The sequence below is a fragment of the Caloenas nicobarica genome, chromosome 4, assembly GCF_036013445.1.
Source record: "Caloenas nicobarica isolate bCalNic1 chromosome 4, bCalNic1.hap1, whole genome shotgun sequence".
In the NCBI taxonomy this organism is placed as follows: domain Eukaryota; kingdom Metazoa; phylum Chordata; class Aves; order Columbiformes; family Columbidae; genus Caloenas; species Caloenas nicobarica.
In genome coordinates, this window is record NC_088248.1 from 1,011,766 (window position 1) to 1,031,506 (window position 19,741).

At 48.5% G+C, this 19,741-nt stretch overlaps 2 protein-coding genes across 5 annotated transcripts in view; one reads left to right on the top strand and one right to left on the bottom strand.

Moving 5' to 3' along the window:
* The window catches only part of SHROOM3 (shroom family member 3), a 131,115-nt gene extending 129,357 nt beyond the window's left edge, over nucleotides 1-1,758 (top strand). For all 3 annotated transcript variants that reach the window (XM_065634659.1, XM_065634660.1, XM_065634661.1), the window contains one exon: nucleotides 192-1,758. In XM_065634659.1, coding sequence (XP_065490731.1) covers nucleotides 192-551 — 360 coding nt within the window. In that variant the 3' untranslated portion in view covers nucleotides 552-1,758. The remainder of the gene's footprint in view (nucleotides 1-191) is intronic.
* On the bottom strand, nucleotides 543-12,510 carry LOC135988596 (16 kDa beta-galactoside-binding lectin). 2 transcript variants are annotated; one of them, XM_065634664.1, is made up of 5 exons: nucleotides 12,428-12,510; nucleotides 10,894-10,973; nucleotides 10,589-10,760; nucleotides 9,982-10,090; nucleotides 543-625 (listed from the first exon to the last, which is right to left on the bottom strand). In XM_065634664.1, exons 1-5 carry the CDS (start codon nucleotides 12,434-12,436, stop codon nucleotides 543-545), a joined length of 453 nt encoding a protein of 150 aa, XP_065490736.1. In that variant the 5' UTR covers nucleotides 12,437-12,510. The 2 variants fall into 2 exon arrangements, with proteins under 2 accessions (XP_065490736.1, XP_065490735.1); XM_065634663.1 differs by lacking the exon at nucleotides 543-625 and having other exon boundaries at nucleotides 9,044-10,090; nucleotides 12,428-12,462.
* Nucleotides 12,511-19,741: the final 7,231 nt, after the last annotated feature.

A 19,741-nucleotide genomic window follows, 5' to 3' on the forward strand; every position in this document is an offset into this window, starting at 1 on the left:
GAAGAGTCCGATTCAGTGGTATTCACATTAGGAGCTCACCCTCTTCCTCCGGGCTTTTGACTGTGTGTTTGGGAGCTTAGAAGCCGTCCCAGCTTCCCTAGAGGTGGCAGACGTGGTGTCAGGGGGATGGAGAAGGGGGATCGGTGAGCTTGGTGCTGGTGATACTGAAGCACTCTCTCTGGTGTGTGCAGAGTTCGCTGAACGAGAAGAGGAAACTGCTGGCTGGCCAGCACGAAGACGCCCGGGAACTCAAGGAAAACCTTGACCGTCGAGAACGCGTGGTCTTGGAGATCCTGGGCAACTACTTCTCTGAGGAACAGCTCCAGGATTACCAGCACTTTGTAAAGATGAAGTCCGCGCTCCTCATAGAGCAGCGAGAGCTAGACGATAAAATCAAACTGGGTCAGGAACAGCTCAAGTGCCTGATGGAAAGCCTCCCCACGGACTTCACGCCCAGGGATGCGACAGCAGCAGCTGCCCTGGCTGCAGCACTTGCTACCTCGGCCGGGGCCGGGGGTAAAACACCGCCCGCCGCCTCCTCCTCACTCTGACCATCCCCAGGTGGACCCTGAGTCATGTCCTCCCGCTCGAGTCTGTTTAATCCAAGTACTTGGCAGATGGTTCTCTGCAATGACAATGAACAGGTTTAAAACAAGATTTTAATGAAGGAAAAAAAATAGCAATAATAAAGGTTTTGTTTTCCTTTCCTTACACCTCTGCTTCCTGGAAACTTAAATCAATGTGGAGGGAAATCTCCTCCTGCCAGAGATGAGGAAGAGCCTCACGAGAAATAAACACATGACCTTTAATAAAAAACATGACCTCTTCTCTTCCCTCCCTTTTCCTGCCTACCTGGCACCGCATTAAACAATGAAGGATCTAAAAGAATGAAGCCTTAAAAATAAAACCAACCCATTCTACTGAACATTATTGATATCTATATTTTTTAAAGAAAAGACAGAATGTGTAAGTTTTTGTACATACTCTAATCAGGTACTTGATTTTACTTTGTTCTGTATGTAGAAAAGACATTTAATTTGTATTTGTGAAAACCTTAACAAAAAGAGGGAACCCCAAAGATAGTCATGCAGTAGCTTGGAACATCTCTTTGTGGTTTTGTTGATGTTGTTGTTGTTGTTTTTTAATATAATAAAGGGCTACCAGAAGAAGCTTCAACCTGTTTGAACACACGCTAAATATACCGCTAAATGGCCTTGGGAACGAGTTTTTAACCAGGAAAATGCAATCTTTCCTCTTCTGGATCTTGTGATCCACTGATCCTGGAGTTTAAAGATGCTTTTATGAGTACCTGCATCTCGGAAGACCAAGTTAACGTGAAGTAATGAATTCAGCTCTGGACTCACAGGGGGAGTCTTTGTTTCAAATAATTCAACTCACCATCTGTGTTACTGCTGCAGCCCGAATGTGTTCCCATGAGATGTGAGAGGGATCTCTAGTGACATTATTTATAGGCTGGTTTTGTGAAACGGTGATGTACACTAGGACTTTTTCCATACAGCAATACCTCCTTTTTCAGAACTCATTTCATCGAAATTATTTTACAAGCCAGAAGAGGCATTCACTTGGCATATGGTGTTCACTTCCTACCCACAGCAATCATGCACCTGTAACAATAATTCTGTGTGCCCTGGTTAGGCAAGAGCCTGCCGTAAAGACTATTGAATTGGTTCCTAGTCAGGCCAGCCTGGATTAACTAAATTTGCCCAAATGAACTTTACCGTATCAACTTACTAAGTGCTGGAGGATTGCTGCCAGTTTGCAGTCAGCAAAGACTCCTTTTTTCTTTACAGAGCAGCTTTTCCTCTCTAAGCAGCTGCATTGCTGTTTAAATACAGTGCCTGGAAGCAGCATGACCAGACTACCACGGTGGCTGATGAGCCAAACTGGGCTCATCTCTCCTCTGATATTGCAGAGATTTCCTGCGTGTTGCACTGTGCATCCCATCCTATCTTGCCACCAGGACCAGAGCAGAGATTTTAGTCATGTAGTTTTTAAGTTCATTCTTTTTGAATTTCAACTCCAGCATGTGACGGAAAACTACAACATTCGTTGCTTTCAGTGCTGGTTTTAACCCTGCCTTGGTTTTTTTCAAGGCTCACATCCTAGCTCTTCCACAGGCAGCTTGGCAGATGAAAGAAGATGCCAATGCCCTTCCGTCGTATCAAGCATCAATTCTCCAATACCCAAAATAAAAGCTATTTAAATGCTTTTCAAAGCAGCAAGCCGATTACCTGTGGTGACAGCAAACATATCCTTCTCGTTACTTCTGAGCTTCAGTGCTGTTCAGGCTCATACAGCATCTCATGAGAACCCTTACCAGGGGAACTGATTTTTATGCCCTCATAGCTAAATCAAAAATAAAATTGGAGGGAAAAACATTTTTGGGGTCATTCAAGAATAATTATTTGTTTGCTGAGAGTTTTCAGGAAAACAGTGGGGGGAGCTGTTTCAAGCCAATCAAAACATTTAATTTGTCCTAAAACCAAATCCTACACAGTACTTCAGTTTAGTTTTTCCTATTTAAAAGTTTTCATTTAGATTTTTTTTTACAGCCAGCCTTCCATGCCACACTTACCAAAACAAATCAACAAGACTTGGCGAATCGGGCAGGCCTTGTGCTGCCAGATAATTGTTTCCAAGTGGCAGGCAGCCCGCCAGCCTTGTGGTGCTGGTATATAAGGCTTTACTAAATAGCACGGAAAACAGTTACTTTTGTCAGGTTTCCAGCTAAAAAAGTTTGAGGTTAAGGGACTGTGGTCGTTTACAGGAGATGCGGCTGTTTGGCGTGGCTCTGCGGACCCGCGACTTTGGGGGTTGATGGTGAGAGTCCCGCGTGTGCTCGCACGGCGCACACGAGCAGCAGATCATGAGGCAAGTGATGGTTACTTACATCTTTATGACAGCTTAGATCTTCAGGTGAAAAACAAGTTAAAGTCCACATTTCTGTTGTAAGTGCTGGTAAGTTTATCATGAGGGAACCAGTCTTTGCACAACTTTGTTCAAAAATTTCTCCCCTAACTGCAAGTTTCTCTGATTTTGGTAGAAGCACATCTTGACATGTATTTAAAGGTAATTTAACATTGGCCAAGCCAGCTGATTTACTTCGCAGTGCCGTTGACCAAAAGGGCAACCTATTCATTGCTCCTTTATCCCACATTGCTTTTCTCTCGTGTTTTTTAAACTAGAGTAAAATGGAAACTCACTTCCCAGAGTGATGACATGATTTCATGGGACAGGAGTGCCATGGCCAGAATTTTAGTTATTGTTTAGTCCTTGTAAACTTACTGAGACAAATCTGGATTTTGGGTGTGGCTAAATTAGATTTTTAGATCTGAACCTGTAGAGAAAAGTAGTAATCTAGACACAGCGAATATGATTTTCATTGCTACCCCTTCCCCAAAATGCAGTATCTTGTGTGTCCCAGAGCCAGGGCATTTCCCCTGGCAACTGCAGCAGGGACTAAACATTGCAGTGTGTTGAACACTTCTTTCTGGTCTGTGCCTTTCTGGCTCAGGATGCACCTCTGCAGCTGAAGGATGTTACTGTGTTATCTGCCTTCTCTACACTGTCCATTCTCACTCTCAGTTAACATCTCACTTGCTGGGAAAAATTCCAGTTTACCCAGTGCTACCTGCCATTTGGTTTTGAGGCCAGTCAGAAAAGCTACGGGGAAGAGAGTGAGACATCATTTTTTTCCTGAGTCAGCATTCCCTAAATTGTTATCTCAAATTTGCAGCCAGTTTCTGAGGGACCCCTCAGGAAAAAGCGGCTATAAATCAGTGTTGTTGCACAGCCTGCTGCTCAGGCTGTAGCCTTGGCGCTGGAGACCTGGGGCACTTTTCCTGGGCTTTGAGAGAAATCAATCTGCGCTGCTGTCATAGCCCCCAGCCCGGGGAGCAGAAAAGCTGGAGGCATTTGCACCGTGGTGCTGTCTGCTGCGTAGGATATCGAAGCAGGTCTTTTAAACCTAGCTCTAAGTCCTCACATGCTTTTAACAACATGCTGTGCCTACAGTCCGCGCTGCCATGCCGTGCCACGTGATGTAAGCTCTGTGAAAATAGAGTCATTTGACCTACAATTTGCTTTTTTTTTATCAGAGCCCGGGGGCAGTCGACAGTCACAAGGAATTCACGTCAGATGCTTTCCTCAAGACTAAATCTAGTGAACAGTGTTTACATGCTAGGGTCTGTTGGCTGGAAGTTTACACACAAGCTCTTTTGGGAAGGTTACATATAAAATCGGTCAAACACAGAGCACCAAAACAGTTTATGTGTCAGGCCTGATCCATCATCTCTACAACTCAGCCGCTGTCATGGTCATTTAGACTGGTAATTAGGAGAAGCAAGCAAACCTAACTGGATAGCATTTCATACTCACTCCACAAATCCTGAATATTAGCGTGAGCAGTGCCTTGTCGTTTGCAAAAAGGGAAACAGAACGAGCTTTTCATAGAAGAGCCCGGGCTTTAAATTGTCTGAGCAAACTAGGGGCATATCTAGGGACCCGGTACCCAGGCTTCTCCGTGCCTTATTCAACCATCCGTGAAGCCACTGTTTACAGCTGGGCTTCATTCATCTGAGAGCTGTTTCTTCTTTTATTTCTCTTCTAGAGGGGATGTACATTATGGTTTGGCTGTGTTCCTACAGGACTGCTGCTTGTGCCTCTGCACATAAATAAAGTGTTGTACACCTCTCATGTATTACAGGGTTTTTCTAGCAACGTGTTACTGAACAAACGTTGTTTCTGTTGTGTGACTGAATGTGTTTATGTGGCCAGAGTGGTCTCAGTCTAACAGACGGTCCCTTCCTGCCCAGATCTGCCAGAATCTTCTGTCTCTCTTCAATACGAACTGCAGAAACAAGCTGAATTCAGGGTGTTGAATAGCCCACAGGGCCCTTGGCAGATGCTTATACATGGGCAGCTTATGCTGTTGCTTATGCGCGTATAGTAAGACAACCTCTCCAGCCGTAGCTGTGGCCGTGGTGCAGCGCTTTTGTTAGTGCCAAAATCTTTGCAGAACTCTGCTGTCTCGTGGCCTGTTGCAAGATGTCGGGGACCTGGAGCCAGCCAGGCTCAGCACTCGGCTGGGCCCCTGAGGGGTGTTAACGTGGCTCTGCTTGGATCGGGATTTGGGATTAGGAAAAAATGCTCATTTTACTCTACACCCTGAAGAAAACTTGGTAAATGTGAGCCAGGCAGCTTTTTTCTCTGATTTGCAGTCTGAGACAACGCTGGCACAGCCCCAGCCCTGCTCTGCAATGGGCAAATACTGAGGAAACAGCTTATTTTTGCACAGATTGTTTCACCAAGCTAAAATAAGATTGTGATTTGGAAAAAAAAAAATAAAAATAAATTGATCTGGGCAAGCTCAGAGAGGATGGCATTTGAAAATGAGAAGCCCTGACGGGAGGTTTTGCAGGAGAACACGTGTCTCTCAGAAGTTTCTCTTGGGCGCCATTTTACCTCACGAAGGGGCCGGCGGGGCCGCGCCAACCGCCACACGCTGTTGGAGGGAACAGCAAAGGGGACACTGGGGACGCTTCCCTAGCACCGTCCCTCACCAAAATCTCCAAAAGCGATAGCAAGGCTTGCTAACAATTAGCATCTGTGGGGTAAGCAAGGCTAACGAGGGACAGCTGGGCTGGGGGCAGCCGGCCGGGAGCCCACACACAGCGCCCTGCGGGAGGACACACACCTCAGCCTGAAGTCTGCAGAGAAAAGGTGAGTATATACATATTTTTATATATTTTTTGCCTGCTTGCACCCGATGTGGAGCAGCCAGGTTGGGGTTGAGGAGGAAAAAGCCCTGATTTGTTGGAAAGCAGGCACTTTAAGGGGTTAGTTTGCAAAAGGGTGGGCCCCCACAGGAGGGGCTGTGAGGGTGTGTCCAGGGTCTCAGCGTGGCACCCAGGGACAGCGCTGTCCCCCGCTCGTGTGGCAGGATCTGCCCTCACCCCTTGGGTCCCATCCATGGACAGCATCTGTGGGACCCACACCAGCAGCACCCAGCCTCCGCCATGCTACGGGATAGGGGAATTGTGTGGTTAAAGCCGCCGCCATGCTACGAGAAAGGGGAATTACACGCTTAAAGTCTCCCATGCTCTGCACCACAATGGGGGGCCCGTTAGCAGGTAATGCAGCTTAAGTTTAGGGATGATTTTTAGAAAGTGAGTGACAGAAGTTCCCTTTGGCTTGTAAATGGTGAAACTGGGGCTGAGAGCAGGAGGTGAGACAAAGAAAGAACAAGACTGTCAGCACACTCCTGCAAAGCTGGCTGGTGGTCACCTTTTCATTTTGTACAACAGATGTCGGTTAATTTCTTACCTCTGTTGTTTGGTCAGAATTGCCTTGCACCTTTTTTGCTTGTCAGTTCCGGAGGGGAGTGACCCAGCTGGCATCCCAAGCCCCCCCAAACTGGCTTGCCCATCACCTCCCCAGCACTCGCCTCCCACACCCACACGTACTGACACCACGTGCGGTTTCTGGGCGTACAGTGCCCTGCAACTGTCTTTCGAGGCTGTGCTGAACAGCGTCACATGCTTGTGGAGCTGCAGAGTCACTCGGATGGCCTATTTCTGTCAGGTGAAGTTAATGCGAACTGCTCAGGGAAAAGTTATTTTTTTGAGAATACAAAGCAGCTGGTTTCTCTTAGCCACCAGTACTCTTTTAGGTCCTGCATGAGATTTTCAATCCTCAGTCACATCTTCTGTTTCCAAACTAATATCTTCTGCAACTGGATATTTGTTCTCCTCTTCTGAGACACAAGGTGACAACACACAACACTTAATTTGTGTTCATGTTGTAACACAAAGACTCACAGCTATTCCCCAGGGTTTTTGCTGTCCCCTTTTCCCTGTCCCTCATGCTGTAAGGTAGGCAGGCGGTACAGCTTTGATTCCTGGTGAATAGCCAGGGATAGAGGGCAAGTTGGGATTAGGAAACTTCCAGGATTCAGCAAATACACTCCCCTCAACAGGGGTCAGTGCTGTGTCCCCCCCGCCCTCCCCATGATCTCAGCGCTCAGGCAACCAAGGGGCCAGCTCTCCCTGTAGACTCTAGTCTTCTGTCAGGGTGTGTTGCTGGATGGAAAGACTGACTACACACTAAGCAAAAATTAAGTTTTTTAAAAAGATAAAACTACCACCCTTAGGCTGTGCTGTGGTGCCTTCTGCTCCTTCCCAAAGCAAGCAGAGCTCAGGTTCCTCCCCAAGACACTGACAAAGCCAAGTTCACCATGCACTTCAGTAGACTATTGGCAGGGACAAGCCGTGCTTTTACTTTCCCTGTGACCCTCTGCCTTCAGCAGGGCGTAGCATTCTTGCTTTCCTGATCGCTCTAGCAGAAGAGACTTGTCGTCAATCCAGGAGCCAACCAAGGCACTTTGCATTTACTCTGCCTGTTTACCAGTGTTACTTATAGGAATAGGAGTATTTATAGCTCTGGGACATGGGAGAACAAAACTCAAAAGGCAGGAAGCACTGGCAAAGGCATGCTTCCTTCCCACCCTTTCTCCTGGTTTGTGGTCTCCTTAGTGGTAGCTGCCAGTGTTAGAAAGCAGGATAAGCCTAATTAACTGTTGTGGAAAGCAGAAGAGGGGGGCAGCCCCCATGAAGGCACTATTTGTACCCTGAGCATTAGTGGTCAGGAACACTTGTGGCTAATGTACCTAGAAGTCAGCATTGCCATCTTAACAGGTGAAAATGAGATCAGTTTGATTCATTAGTGCTGACAGACATACACTTCATCTCCTCAGGGCAGCCAGCAGCAGAGATGGCAGAGGGAGCTGCTCTAAGCTCCCTTGTCCTTCTGCAACATGAAGGCCTTGTACTTTCGAAGAACTTGTGCACTTTTGTGTACCCTCAGCCAGATATTGACACACAGGGATAGAGCAGGGAACAAGACAAAAAGCCATCCTCTTCCCCCTAACCCATCCCGAGTAGCCTTCCAAAAAATTCTTAAGACTTATTTGACAAGGGAAAGCATAAGCAAGACTCGTCTCATCCTTTACATAGTAAATCCATCCTATCCTATAAATAAATCAATAGATGCAGGACAGGAATTCCAAGCAGCATTATGTGTGCCCCTGTCAGTGTGAAATGAGACGGTCCTGCAGCATGGCCTGCTATCTTTGTCCTACTCCACACAGCAGCTGGGCTACCGCAGCCCTTCCCCACCCACCCAGCACATACAGAGCGGAAACTTTGCTGAACTTGTGACACTGCAGCAGAGCCCTTTGGTGTTCCCCAGGCATACACACCTCACCAGAGGAACAGGTGCCCAGAAAGCCTCCTGCTTGTTTGCAACCAAGTCCCTTGCTATCACGAGCTGCATTAGCTCTAGAGTAAGAGGAAGAGCTCTGGCAGCGCTGCAAGGTAGCCTCCATAGCAGGGGTTATCAGAGATTAAAGGACATCAGTAAAGCAGGAGGGTCCTTGCTCCAAAGCCAATCCCCCTCATCGCTCATGGGGTGCCCAGCTCTGGGGCAGCTACTGCAATACACATCTGGACAGTATTACTGCCATGCACCACTTGTGCTGGCTTGAAAGGAACAGGCTTGCAGCCTCTCAGCCTCCCCATACAAAGTCTTCAAATGGCTGAAATACTCTGCAGAGGGCTATTTCCCCCACCCACGCAGCTGGCTCAACTGCTCAGCTGTTCAAAGGAGCAGAAAATGCAGCACTGGTCTACCACAGCCCTGCTGAAAGAGATAAGCCAACAGGGGTCTAATTCCACCACTTGAGCAGCTTTTGGCTAAGGCAAGACCTCACACCAGCATAGTCCCTTGCCAGCTGAGCTGCACTGGGGCAGGACTGTTGCAGCTTTGACAGCCACAGAGCCAGCCCCCCACCCTGGGCCGCCTGCCCAGCTCTCCCCAGCAGACAGGACTTCTTTACCTGTCATCAGTCCTCAGACACTGCAGTAGTCCCAACTCAAGCCCTGTCTTAGGTGGGCACAGCTAGCAGGCATCTGGAGAATAGCAGTACAGCCATGCTCCAAGGCATTACATGAGCAGAGCAAGGAGGTTGTAAGCAGAATAGACCATTTACTCAGCTTTTTTTTAAGTCTGCCTAACTGCAACTAGTTGTGCAGGGGTACCTCTAGTACCCCGTTTGATACAGGCTGCACCTAGAGCTTAGCAGTCAAGTGCTACAGACACTGCCCCACAGGCTGCTAGATAGCTTCTCACCCACAGCTGTAGGTGCACTGACTTCGGGATACAACATGACACTTGGTCTCTGTCAGTGTCAAGACCACAGTTCACAAAGCAGCAAGGACAGCCTGGATCTTCTCAAGACCTCTGTCAGGCTTGACTTCAGGATTTGCCTTTCATTCCATGTCTTTTCACCCGGCAAGTGCAGTTAGCTTGACTTGCCTGCTCTTCTCCTACACCTTAATTACACTAGCACCAGCCTGCAGTGCACCCAACTGCTGAGCATGTTCTTGGAAAGCAAAGCTATTTGCAAGAGCACAAGCCATGCCCTGTTCCCAGTCAGTCCCCCATCCCCAGCAAGGGCAGGTGAGCAGCACTCCTTGGCCAGAGATGGCACGAGTCATGCCCAACATATGTGTTTGAGCATCCCTGCCACAGCAGCCTGGCTAGGACTAGTCCAAGAATTTACAAACAAAACAGCCAGGGACCGCTCGCTGCAGCAGAAAGGGTCAAGGGAGCAGCTACTGCAAAGGTAGCTGTATTCACAGTAAATCAAGCTTTGCCTGGCATGTGGTCTCATTCTGTACCAGCTGCAAGGCCACAGTGTGTTTAGGCACAGAGATGGATAGATAGCCCTTCCCATTGCCCACCCTTGTGGCACACACCGGAGCAAGCAGATTAGAGCAGGAAACAGCAGAGGAAGCAGCCATTGCAAGTTTGCATTTATTTCACTATGCAGGAGGGGGAGAAAACAAACCAAACCAAGCTATAGCTGTTAGTGGAACTTAATAGCTTTGACTTTAAAGTCACCCTCCACAGCCAGGTATTCAATTTTCTCCATGCCCAGCCGATTGGGGAACTGGAACTCCACTTCAGGCAGCTTCACTGTTGCCTCCGATTCATTGAAAGAGATGCAAATCTGTAGAGAGCCACAAGAAGGAAGGCTAACACACCACAGCTCACAAACCTTGCTCCCGCTCCCCACTCCCGCCAGCCTGGGTGCAGGACAGATGAGGTGGCTGCAGGTTGCAAAGCCATGCCCACTAGCCCAGCCTCCCAGCAGAGGCATGGAGGGGAGGAAGCTTGCTTGCTCTGCCCAAGGTCAGCTCCAAGCTTCTGCGATGAAGGGATGAGACAGATCTAGTCTGAACTTCAGCTCAGTGTTTTAATTGCTCTTTCATGGCTTATAAAGGAAGGCCAGAGGGGAGCACTTAATGCACCTGAGCTGTTGGGCATTGACTTGAGCAAAGCAGGTCTAGACAGCTGGTTGGCTTCAGCTGTGAGATTCTTCCCCTATTATTCCCCTTTCCATGCCTGCCCCTCCTCTACCACAGAGGAACATGGCAGCATTAAAAGCTGTGCCCTTAGCCCATTAGCGCTCTGTGCCAGGCCCTTGCACACACCCCTGGAGCCTCACCTCGACCTTGTCACCGTGCTGGAAGGGAAAGTCCGCCTTCCTGTCCTCCTCACCCCACGTGCCATCCTCCTTCGAATTGCACACAATGGTGTTGACATCCCCATGGCAGTCGAAGCGAGGGTTGAAGTGCAGCATGAGGTTGCTGCTGTCCTTCCCTACATTCACGGCAAACCTGGGGAGACAGAAAGGCAGTGCAAAGGTGGTACTTGCACAGCAGCTCCAGCTACCCAATGCTGACAAGCTGCACCCAGGAGCTCAGGCTTCCCCCAGTGCCACATCAGTCAATTCGCCACCTCCTCACTCACCCTTTGGCATCAGACAGGATCTTCCCTTTGACTTTGATGCACTCTCCAGGCTGGATGTCCAGCTGAGTAACAACCAGTCCCTTCAGGGCAAAGCACAGGCATTAGTGTGTCCTAAGGCAAGCCTACCAGCCCTGCTTGGGCCAAGGCACAAACTCACTCTGGCAAACCCCAAGGTATTTGCAGTTTAGTGCTAGAGGAATGGCCAAGTCAGGCCAGGTGTCTCTCAGCCCCCTGTAGGGAATCCTAGTTCACAGCCACCACCCCACTGAGATCTCCCACCCCACTAAACAACATAAGCTGACAAGGAGGTAGTTCAAGCGAGTTTAACAAGGGCAGGATACAGGCTCCAGTTTACACACTGCTGATAAAGGCATCTTTACAAGCAAGCTTGCACCTGCAAGTCAGAAGCTGCCAGAGCCATTAGCACAAGATTAATATTAGTTAGGCAGTTTTTTCTGATACTAGGTAGGTCTCCAAGCAACAGAGGCCACCAAAAGAAATGTGTTGTCTTGACTTGTAGCATCCTACACAGAGAAAGAGAGGTCGGTGAAGCCCACTGCTGGCTACAGCCCAGTAAAGCAGAACAAACACCCCTTGGGAAGCTCCCACTTCAAAGAAGAGGGCTTGTTCTTTTCCTCAGAGCCAGGTTATTCACTCCCCCAGCCACATACCCCCAAAACATCACTTAACATCACTTATCTCACTCAGCTAAGAGGAAGACACTGTTCACTCAGGTCAGGCATAACTCAAATCAGGCTTTGCTCTCTGTGCTCCAGACCCAGGTGCAATGATGCTGAGCTCCACATGCCAGATACAGCAGGGAGACTAACTGAAAATGTCATATTGTTTACTTGGGCTATTTCTCCCTGCCTGGCTTGTGCAGGCCCATGGCCAGGAGCTACCAGCTGCTCTGGAGCCCAGAGCACCCCTAGAAGTGTCACCCAGCCCCAACACTGCTTGTCCTCATGTCTGCTCTGCCCACTGCAACTGCTAAGGTCAGATTTCCCCCAGTTGCTAAACTGCTTATTGTCACAGGCCTAATGCTGCCTTCTGTCTCTATTTCTAGTGCAGTGCTGGAGCACAGGCTGGAATACAGCCTCAGTGCCGGGGGAGCTTTTGAGGAAAGGAGAGCTAGGGGAGGGTCAGAATAAACTGCCATTCAGCTTTCCTCTGCTCTTGCACTGAGATAGCCCAGTCCCGTACCCAAAAGGCATTTTTCCAGAAAGAAAACACCAAGAAAAAACCCACAACAGTACAAAGGGCATTCAAACTGTAGAGTTACAAATTATCTCAAACCTTTAGAGCACTCAAAGACATAAACATGCATTAAACCAGCTTCTCCACTTAGATAACACGCTAGAGAAGAAAAACTACTGGTCAGCCCCAAGTATTCCTCCCACAGCCATGTATCATTATAGCATTTCCTCTCAGCTAATCCTTTCCTCCTCCTACCTCTGGCACCGAGCCCAAAACCCACACAAACCAAACCCTCACCCTGCTTGCCACACCAGAGCAGCTTGCAACCGGCACTCACTTGCTCCATGCTGCAGCCACCAGCCCACCAGGCAGAACGCCCCCAAACCAGCTCCACAACCACTCCCACGGCTTAAATCGCCTGGGCAGGACCATCACATGATGGGGGGAGGTGAAGAAGGGGATCAATTGCAGCTGTTCGGGGCTGGAGCTTTGACAGCCATTTAAAGTGGGAGAGCTCTGTCGATATTGTTCTTTGCAGGCAGGATGTGTATGATTTTAAAAGCTAGTGGTTGTTTGCTTCTGCGTGATCCTTGCAGTCCTTACTGTAAGCTATTCTAGCTGCTGTGCGGTGGATGTTGGCCCTTAGCCCAGGAGCTCGAGTGTGGCTCTGTGCCTGCAGTGAGGTGGCTGCTTTTTGTTAAGTGATCCCTGTCTAAAATCACAGTACAAGTCCTCACGTTACTGCTGCAGAGTGACAGCCCCTGAGAATATGTGCGTACGTGTCCTCCCAGCCTCGTGCCTGCAAGGAGCCTGGGCTGACAGGAGCCCCTCAGTACAAATGGTCACTACTCGCAGTTAAGTAAAACCCAAGTTTGTTATATTCTATACCAAAAGTGCCTGAAAGGTGAGGCTGTTTGCGTGGGGTGCTGCTAAGTGTGAGAATTCAGGCCGCAGCTTTTGAAAAGTACCATGAATTCGCTGGTTCCATTCCAGTTGCAAAAGACTCCAGAGGGAGAAGAGAAATGCTTTGTTAGCGGAGAAAGAGGCCGGGCAGGCAGGGCTGAGTGCAGCCCGCGAGAAAGGAGGCTGCTTTCCCAATGCCTGCTTTTCCCCTTTGCTGTGTCTTAAAATTGCCCAGCATCACTGCCCCGAGGACTTTTGCAGCACAGGGAGGTGAGGGTGGGAGCAGCTGTGGTGCTTTGTGGGTCTGTGTGGCTGGATCAGCTGGGTGCCACCTATAGCTTTGGATTTGGTTTAGCAGGGTCTTCAGGCTGCTGTGCCTCAGTTTCACTCATACATTAAGTTAGATTATTGACACTCAGCTCCACAATCTCACTTGTGAAACTTAAGTCAGAGCTGCTGTATAAATGCAGTGTGCTACTCATTGGTTAAGCCACGACTAGCCTGTGAGACACATATCTGCAGCTAACTTTTGGAAGGGCTGCACCAGACAGCTTAAGAAACAGCTCAGGAATTTATGGCTGAGTAGCAGAAGGAACTAGGCTGCCACACAGGAGGCTGCTGGAGCTTTATTAGAGCATTTCCACTGTTAAACCAACGGCATCCTGACTCCATCTTTTGCCCTTGATATCTCTCACACCTATTTCAGAGCATTCATGAGACATATCAGCATCCCATATGACTCTGGGTGAATTAAAGCTGAGCTGCATTTGAACTAGAAAGCCACAAGCCTGAATTGGAGCCCTGTGACCAGAGCGTATAAAAGAGGGCAAAATGCTGACTGAAAGCACTGTAGGGGAAACCCCACACATGCTCTGGCTTCCGAATAACTTGCCAGCTATCCTGTGTGTATGCAGGAGCCATGCTGAAGTCAGGAGTTAACTACGGGAGCAAACTTGGTTCAGGCAGCAAACACCATGGAAAGCAGGACCCTCCACGGACAGTTCGGAGAAAGCCCAAATAATTCCACCTTAAGTTTGCCCGGTCCCTGGTGTGATGTTGGCTGGGATCACGTGTTATAGATGGGCTTTGGGCACCTGCTTTCTGTGTGCCCGAGTTACTGTGCATTTGTTCTGCTCGCTGCCACGTGTGAGAGGTTGAGCAAATTCTGCTTGGTCGGTTGAGTTTCTGTGTTTGTTTTCCATTCAGCTATGCAAAATCCCTGGAGACTTTTCTCCTCCTTTCAGTGCTGCGGTGTTTCTGGAGCCAGAGCTGCTGGTGAGGGGACTTGTGACACTGGGGCTGCGCAGTGCCGTAGCACTGGCCATTCTGATTCCCCTTCTGAAACATGCACTTCTTGTGAGCTGCTTTTCTGGCCTGAAGTGTCCTCCTCTGACCCTTTCCTTCAGACAGGGAAATACCCTTCTAATAATAGGTGGGGACTGCACTGTTTATTTTCCTTGAGTGCTCTGCCCTGGCAACCTAGTTGGTTTAGCAACAAACCCTTTGGTTTTGCCCTAATTTAAAGCACTCCTGGCCTTACACCCTGTGAAATCAGTAAAGTGTTTATTCTTGGAGCACAATGCTGAGGTGCCTAGCCCTCCTCCATTTTTCCTAGGCAAGAAAGTAGTGGTGGGGAGGCCACAGAAAGAACGTCTTCCCTTGTGCAGCATCCAGGGGAAAAAGGTGGATCTCCTTCCCTTTCAGAGGGTTTGTAGAGGGAGGCAAACTGCAAGGCAAGGTCACACCGCCCAGCCCCATCTCATCAAGGGTGACCCCAGACCCTCCGCACAACCTGAGGGAGAGGACACCGTGCATTGCTCACAGAGAAGGGACTCAGCCCCAACGCCCTCCGCTTCCTGGGATGGGAGACTGGTGCCTAAGGAAAATCATAAAGCTCGCAACAGGCAGGCAGAGGATCAGGATGTGCTTCAAAGGCCTGGGCCGGGGCGGGGGAAGAGAGATGCTGTGCTATGCAAGCTGCTTTTGCAGCCAGAACCAGCAGGTGATGCTCTGAGAAGAAACCCTGGGCAGGAGCCAGAAAGCAGAAGAGCCCAAGTTAGGTTTTCCTGGCTCGTAGCAAGGGATTGCAATACGTACAGGCTCTGAGAGAGAGGGACTGGGCTGCATACAATGTACATGTTCCTACTTCCAGGAGTTACTGCTCTCTGACATGCTTTCAGGGAAGTGTTGCACCCACCAGGCAGCTCTGGCAGAGGCAGGGAGGGAAGAGTCATCTCCTGCTCAGCCAGAGGGTGATGCCCAGAGGAATTTTCCCCTGTGAGGAAAATCAGGGGTGCCCTCCCAGCACCCAGCATGCTTGCTTGAGGACATGGGCCCTGCTCAGCACCAGATCCCCAGCCCAAACTCTTGATTCATCATTTGCACAGACTGAAGCCAGACAGCTGGCCAGTCTCATTTTCTTATAAAAGTCCCTAGAAATGCCCTGGATTTGCTTTTGAAAACTCTAAATGCCAAAAGGATGTAGCATGCTCATTATGATTCTGTTTACTCTTCCACAAGAGAAAACACACCCTAGCCCTTAGCAAGTCATAACCCCAGCTAATCACTCCTGTCATTAGATATGGCTTACCCCTGTTTTCGGAAGGGCCGAGCACACACCTCTGCTGTGGGATCGCTCAGGCATGAGGGGTGTGCTCTGTCCTGCATGACGTGGGGTGCAGAGACCAGCACTGCTGGCTCCACACTATCTGTGCCTGGTTTTTCTTGCATTGAACCCACGCACCCCAGTAGCTGTTGATGCTACGTATCCAAAGTTATTCATTGCTGTAGCCAAGAAAAAAGCCCCAGTTCTTGCTGAAAGGGCAAGTAGTAACTTTCTTCTCCACTATGATACATGTGCCTCCTGCGGGGGCACCACTGCTTCAATCATTGCGCCAGTGGGAACGCACATGCCCAAATCACTTAGGCTGGCCAGGGAGGGAGGAAAACTACTCCAATTCATATTCACTAGTGCAAGGATTATACAAGAAATACCCCTCATGCTTCTCTAGTGTGAGCTAAAGCTTACATTTCACTGTAAGGCTGTGGAGGGGAGGTTGCACTTTCTTTAGGGAAGATTTGGTCTTGTCTCTGTAAGGTCCTTTTCAGTTCATCAAGCAAATACAGGATCTTTCTCTTGAACTGTCTTTAGGGAAGATGTGTGTCAATACTGTCTGAATGGGATCCTGATCTCTGCAACAGCCCCTGCTTACACTTGCAGCCTAAATATTATGGTCTTACAGCATTTTATATATATATATATGCTTTATATACATACAAAGCTGTTTCTACCTCAGAATATCTGGGCACGTTAACTTAAGCCATCCTCTGCTACTGCTGTTAATGTGTCCAGTTCTTCTCAGTTCTCCTGTAGTATGTTAGTCTCATCCAAGAAGTTTTTGCTTTTTCACTTGAGCAGTCATAACCCCCTGAAGAGTTTTGTTGTGCAGTTTCTCTGGACCCTTCTGCACTGAAGGTCTCTTGCATGGCTGGCTCAAACAATGCTCTCACCATTGTGGTATCTACCAGCCCTATACTATCTTGGAGGAAACTTCAGGGGTGGTCTGGAGACCACAGGGAGATAGAGCCAGACCCCCCCCAAAAACACCCTTAGTCTGCTCTTGAAAGACATGACTCAGGATGACTCAGGAGCCACAGCCCAGTTTGGCAGGAGGTTGAGGGACCCTCCCAAAGCCTGCAGGCACTGAGCTTCCCAAAGCTGAAGGTCCAGTCCACCCTGGATGCCACCTGGGATTGCATGGCCATATGTCACTGGAGCATTTTTATCCCAGAGGGTTTCTGTATTTCAGCTTTCCCTATATTAAAAAGGAAGCACCTCTATTCCACCCTAATTATAAAGTAAGCTAATTATAAAGCACTTCTTGCACTATCTCAAAGTGATGAAAGGAGTTTGCTGATCCCTTCAGTGGGATTTAAGTTACAACTTATAATTTTATTTCCCTCATTAACACTGACCCAAGCTGTCAATCCCTATGTCTTTCTCATCTCTCAGTGGATTAGATTTAACTAGAGCAAATTGATAGCTACCCAGAACTGGGGCTTTGTTATTTTAGACTTATTTCACTTCAGCACCTCACCCCATACCTTGTAAGTTTACGGGTGGCAAACACCTCTCCTCGGAGTATTTCCTCATCTCAGAGGAGCTCTTTGCATTTGTTCCTCGTAGGAGATCCCCATTGCTCTCAGCTTATGAAGGTACTCAGGCAGCAGAGCTGGTGAGCTGACTCAATGAGAGTGGAGCAAGACTGCAAGTAACACAGCCTGTTCTAGTTAAATAGAAAAGGAGGGGTGTCTATGGAAAGGGATCATCACTGGAGCATGCCTTCTAGGTGGCTTTCATCTTAAACTGTGGTGACTGCACAGAAGTTGAGGCTCTAGCCTTAGTTTCAATCCCTTTTCACAAATCCACTTTCATCACTTCATGCCATCCATACAACTAAAGATCCTGGGTTTTATCCATGGGAAGCTGGGATGCTCTTCTGAAAGATAATTGTACATTTTCCCGTTCCAGGCCAAACGACGGGGTCTTTGTTGGCACAGTAGACACATCAGGAAACGTTACTTCCTCCGTTATTGTCTGACACAGGAGTGCTTCAGCAGGGCTGGAGGACAGCTGCAGCACTGCGCTGCTCCAGGTGAAACGCCTTGCCCAGTCCTGCTCAAGTCAAGAGAAGGGAATGCAGGAGCTGGAGGTCCTGGAGCAGATCTGGCACCTTCCAAGGCACCTGCAAATGCAAAAGCCATCTTTGGAAGGAACGCCTTCCCCAAACTGCTTTCCTGGTTCATGGTGACCTGCAGCCGAGGCCAGCATCACTTACCTGCTCTGCAAACCCAAATGTGCTGTGCTTAGAGTTGCCAGGATAGTTTAAAAACTCAAGGCATCTGGAGTTCTTTCCCACAAAGACATTTGTGGTCCAGAATTTGTCTCCTTTGAGCCGCCCACAGCAAGAAGGGGTTGTATTAAAGCTGGCTCAAGTTTCTCAAATTCAGTTTCAAGCAAAAGAAAATTGTCAATAAGTATTTGTAAAATGCCTTGCAAAAAATAAGCTGAATAAAAATGTAGCAACAAACTTTGAAGAAACGTTAATACTGTCAATTGTGAGCCCAAAGACACTGAAGTGCCTTCAAAATGGTGGTACTTGGGGGGAAGTTCCTCCCACTTCCTTTCACCTTCTCCCTCAATGTTTTAACAGCCAGACTTAGGGTTTACCTGAAATGAATCCTGAGTCATGAGGGCTCCCTTGCTTAAGAAACAAGCTCTCACCTTCTCTAGCTGTAAACAAAGACAGAATTAGGCTTAGGACTAACATTACTCGATCCCTCTAATGCAGCAGCTGCAAATCAGCATCAAATGCGGGCCCGTCATTTGCTTGTCTTCTGTTATTGACAATTTCTCAGATGGCTGGAAGGTGACATCTCAGCTGACAACCAAAAAAAAGGATCCAGTTAGCAATACGCATACATACACATTGAGAAATACACTTGCAAGTTGCAGTTCAGTAAGTTTCTCTTGTAAGCAAGAGCATCATTACCAAGCACTGTGGGCAGATCAGAAACCCTGTTCCTAAACCTCCTGAAGGCTGCAATTGTGTTGTTTGGGTGAGTCCACAAAAAGATTCTGGCCGCAGCATGATGAAATGAAGCAATGGTGGGGAGGCTTGGGCACTGCAGCACTCGAGGGAAGAGGAGGCCAGACGGGATTTCTCCCACTGACAGGAAGCAGGGAACTGGGAGAGCGTGACTCACACCAAAGTCCTCGCCGTGACTCACGACAGGGCTGCAGCACACCCTCCGGTCCCATAGGAGGGCACAAGCACAAACGGCCACCTTAATGCAGCCACCACACGCGTCAGCAAGGGCTGGCGGACTGCAGCGAGGCACTGCCCTCCCACCGGGGTGTGCACAGCTCCAGAGGGAACAGGCTGACAAAGCTCGACGGCACATGATCCCACAGCACCTCTGTAGATCTCAGCCCAAGGACAGACAAACAGCACCACCCGCAAAAGCCTGCAAGATACCAGAATCCAGACTAAGCACTGCTACATCTGCTCTCCCCTTTGGCCACAAGCAGGAGGAACAGAACTTTTCCAGGTGCTGTCTGTGTGTATGGACATACAGACCCATGACTGCTGTTGACCAGACCATCCAGCAGCTGAAAAGTCGTGCCACATCAATAGACAAGCAGTAACAGCAACCTTGGCCTTGATGTGAGGCAGCAACGAGAAACCAAGGATAGGGGAGAGTTGCAAGATGTTTGCTTAAATCATCATTCAGTATTTATAAAGCAAAGAGACAAAAAAATCCAAATCAGATGCAAATAACTCCTGAACTGAAAGATCTGCATTTCCCTTGAGCATGCCATTCAGCAGATGACTAAGCCGATTCTATTGTTTATGCAAAGAAAAAATGTGCAGCTTCCCTTGACTGTGCCTATCTCTGCGTCTTAACCCGGAGGCAAGACTGCCAGGCTTACTGGCCTCCTGTAGCCAGTATTTATTAAAGCCATTTGCCTGGAAGCTGCCCTGCCTGGGCAAGAGCATTTCATTGCTTTTTTTCCCCCCTAAAACACTTAAGCCACATCTAGTCAACAAGATGTACAACTTTGTACAGTGCCATGCAGTGGCTCATCTTTTTCTGGAAACAGATGTGTTTTGACATATAGATACTATGTGTTATGAAACAACATTGCTCATCCCCCATCCATAAAAGAGGTGTTATTTATAGTTAT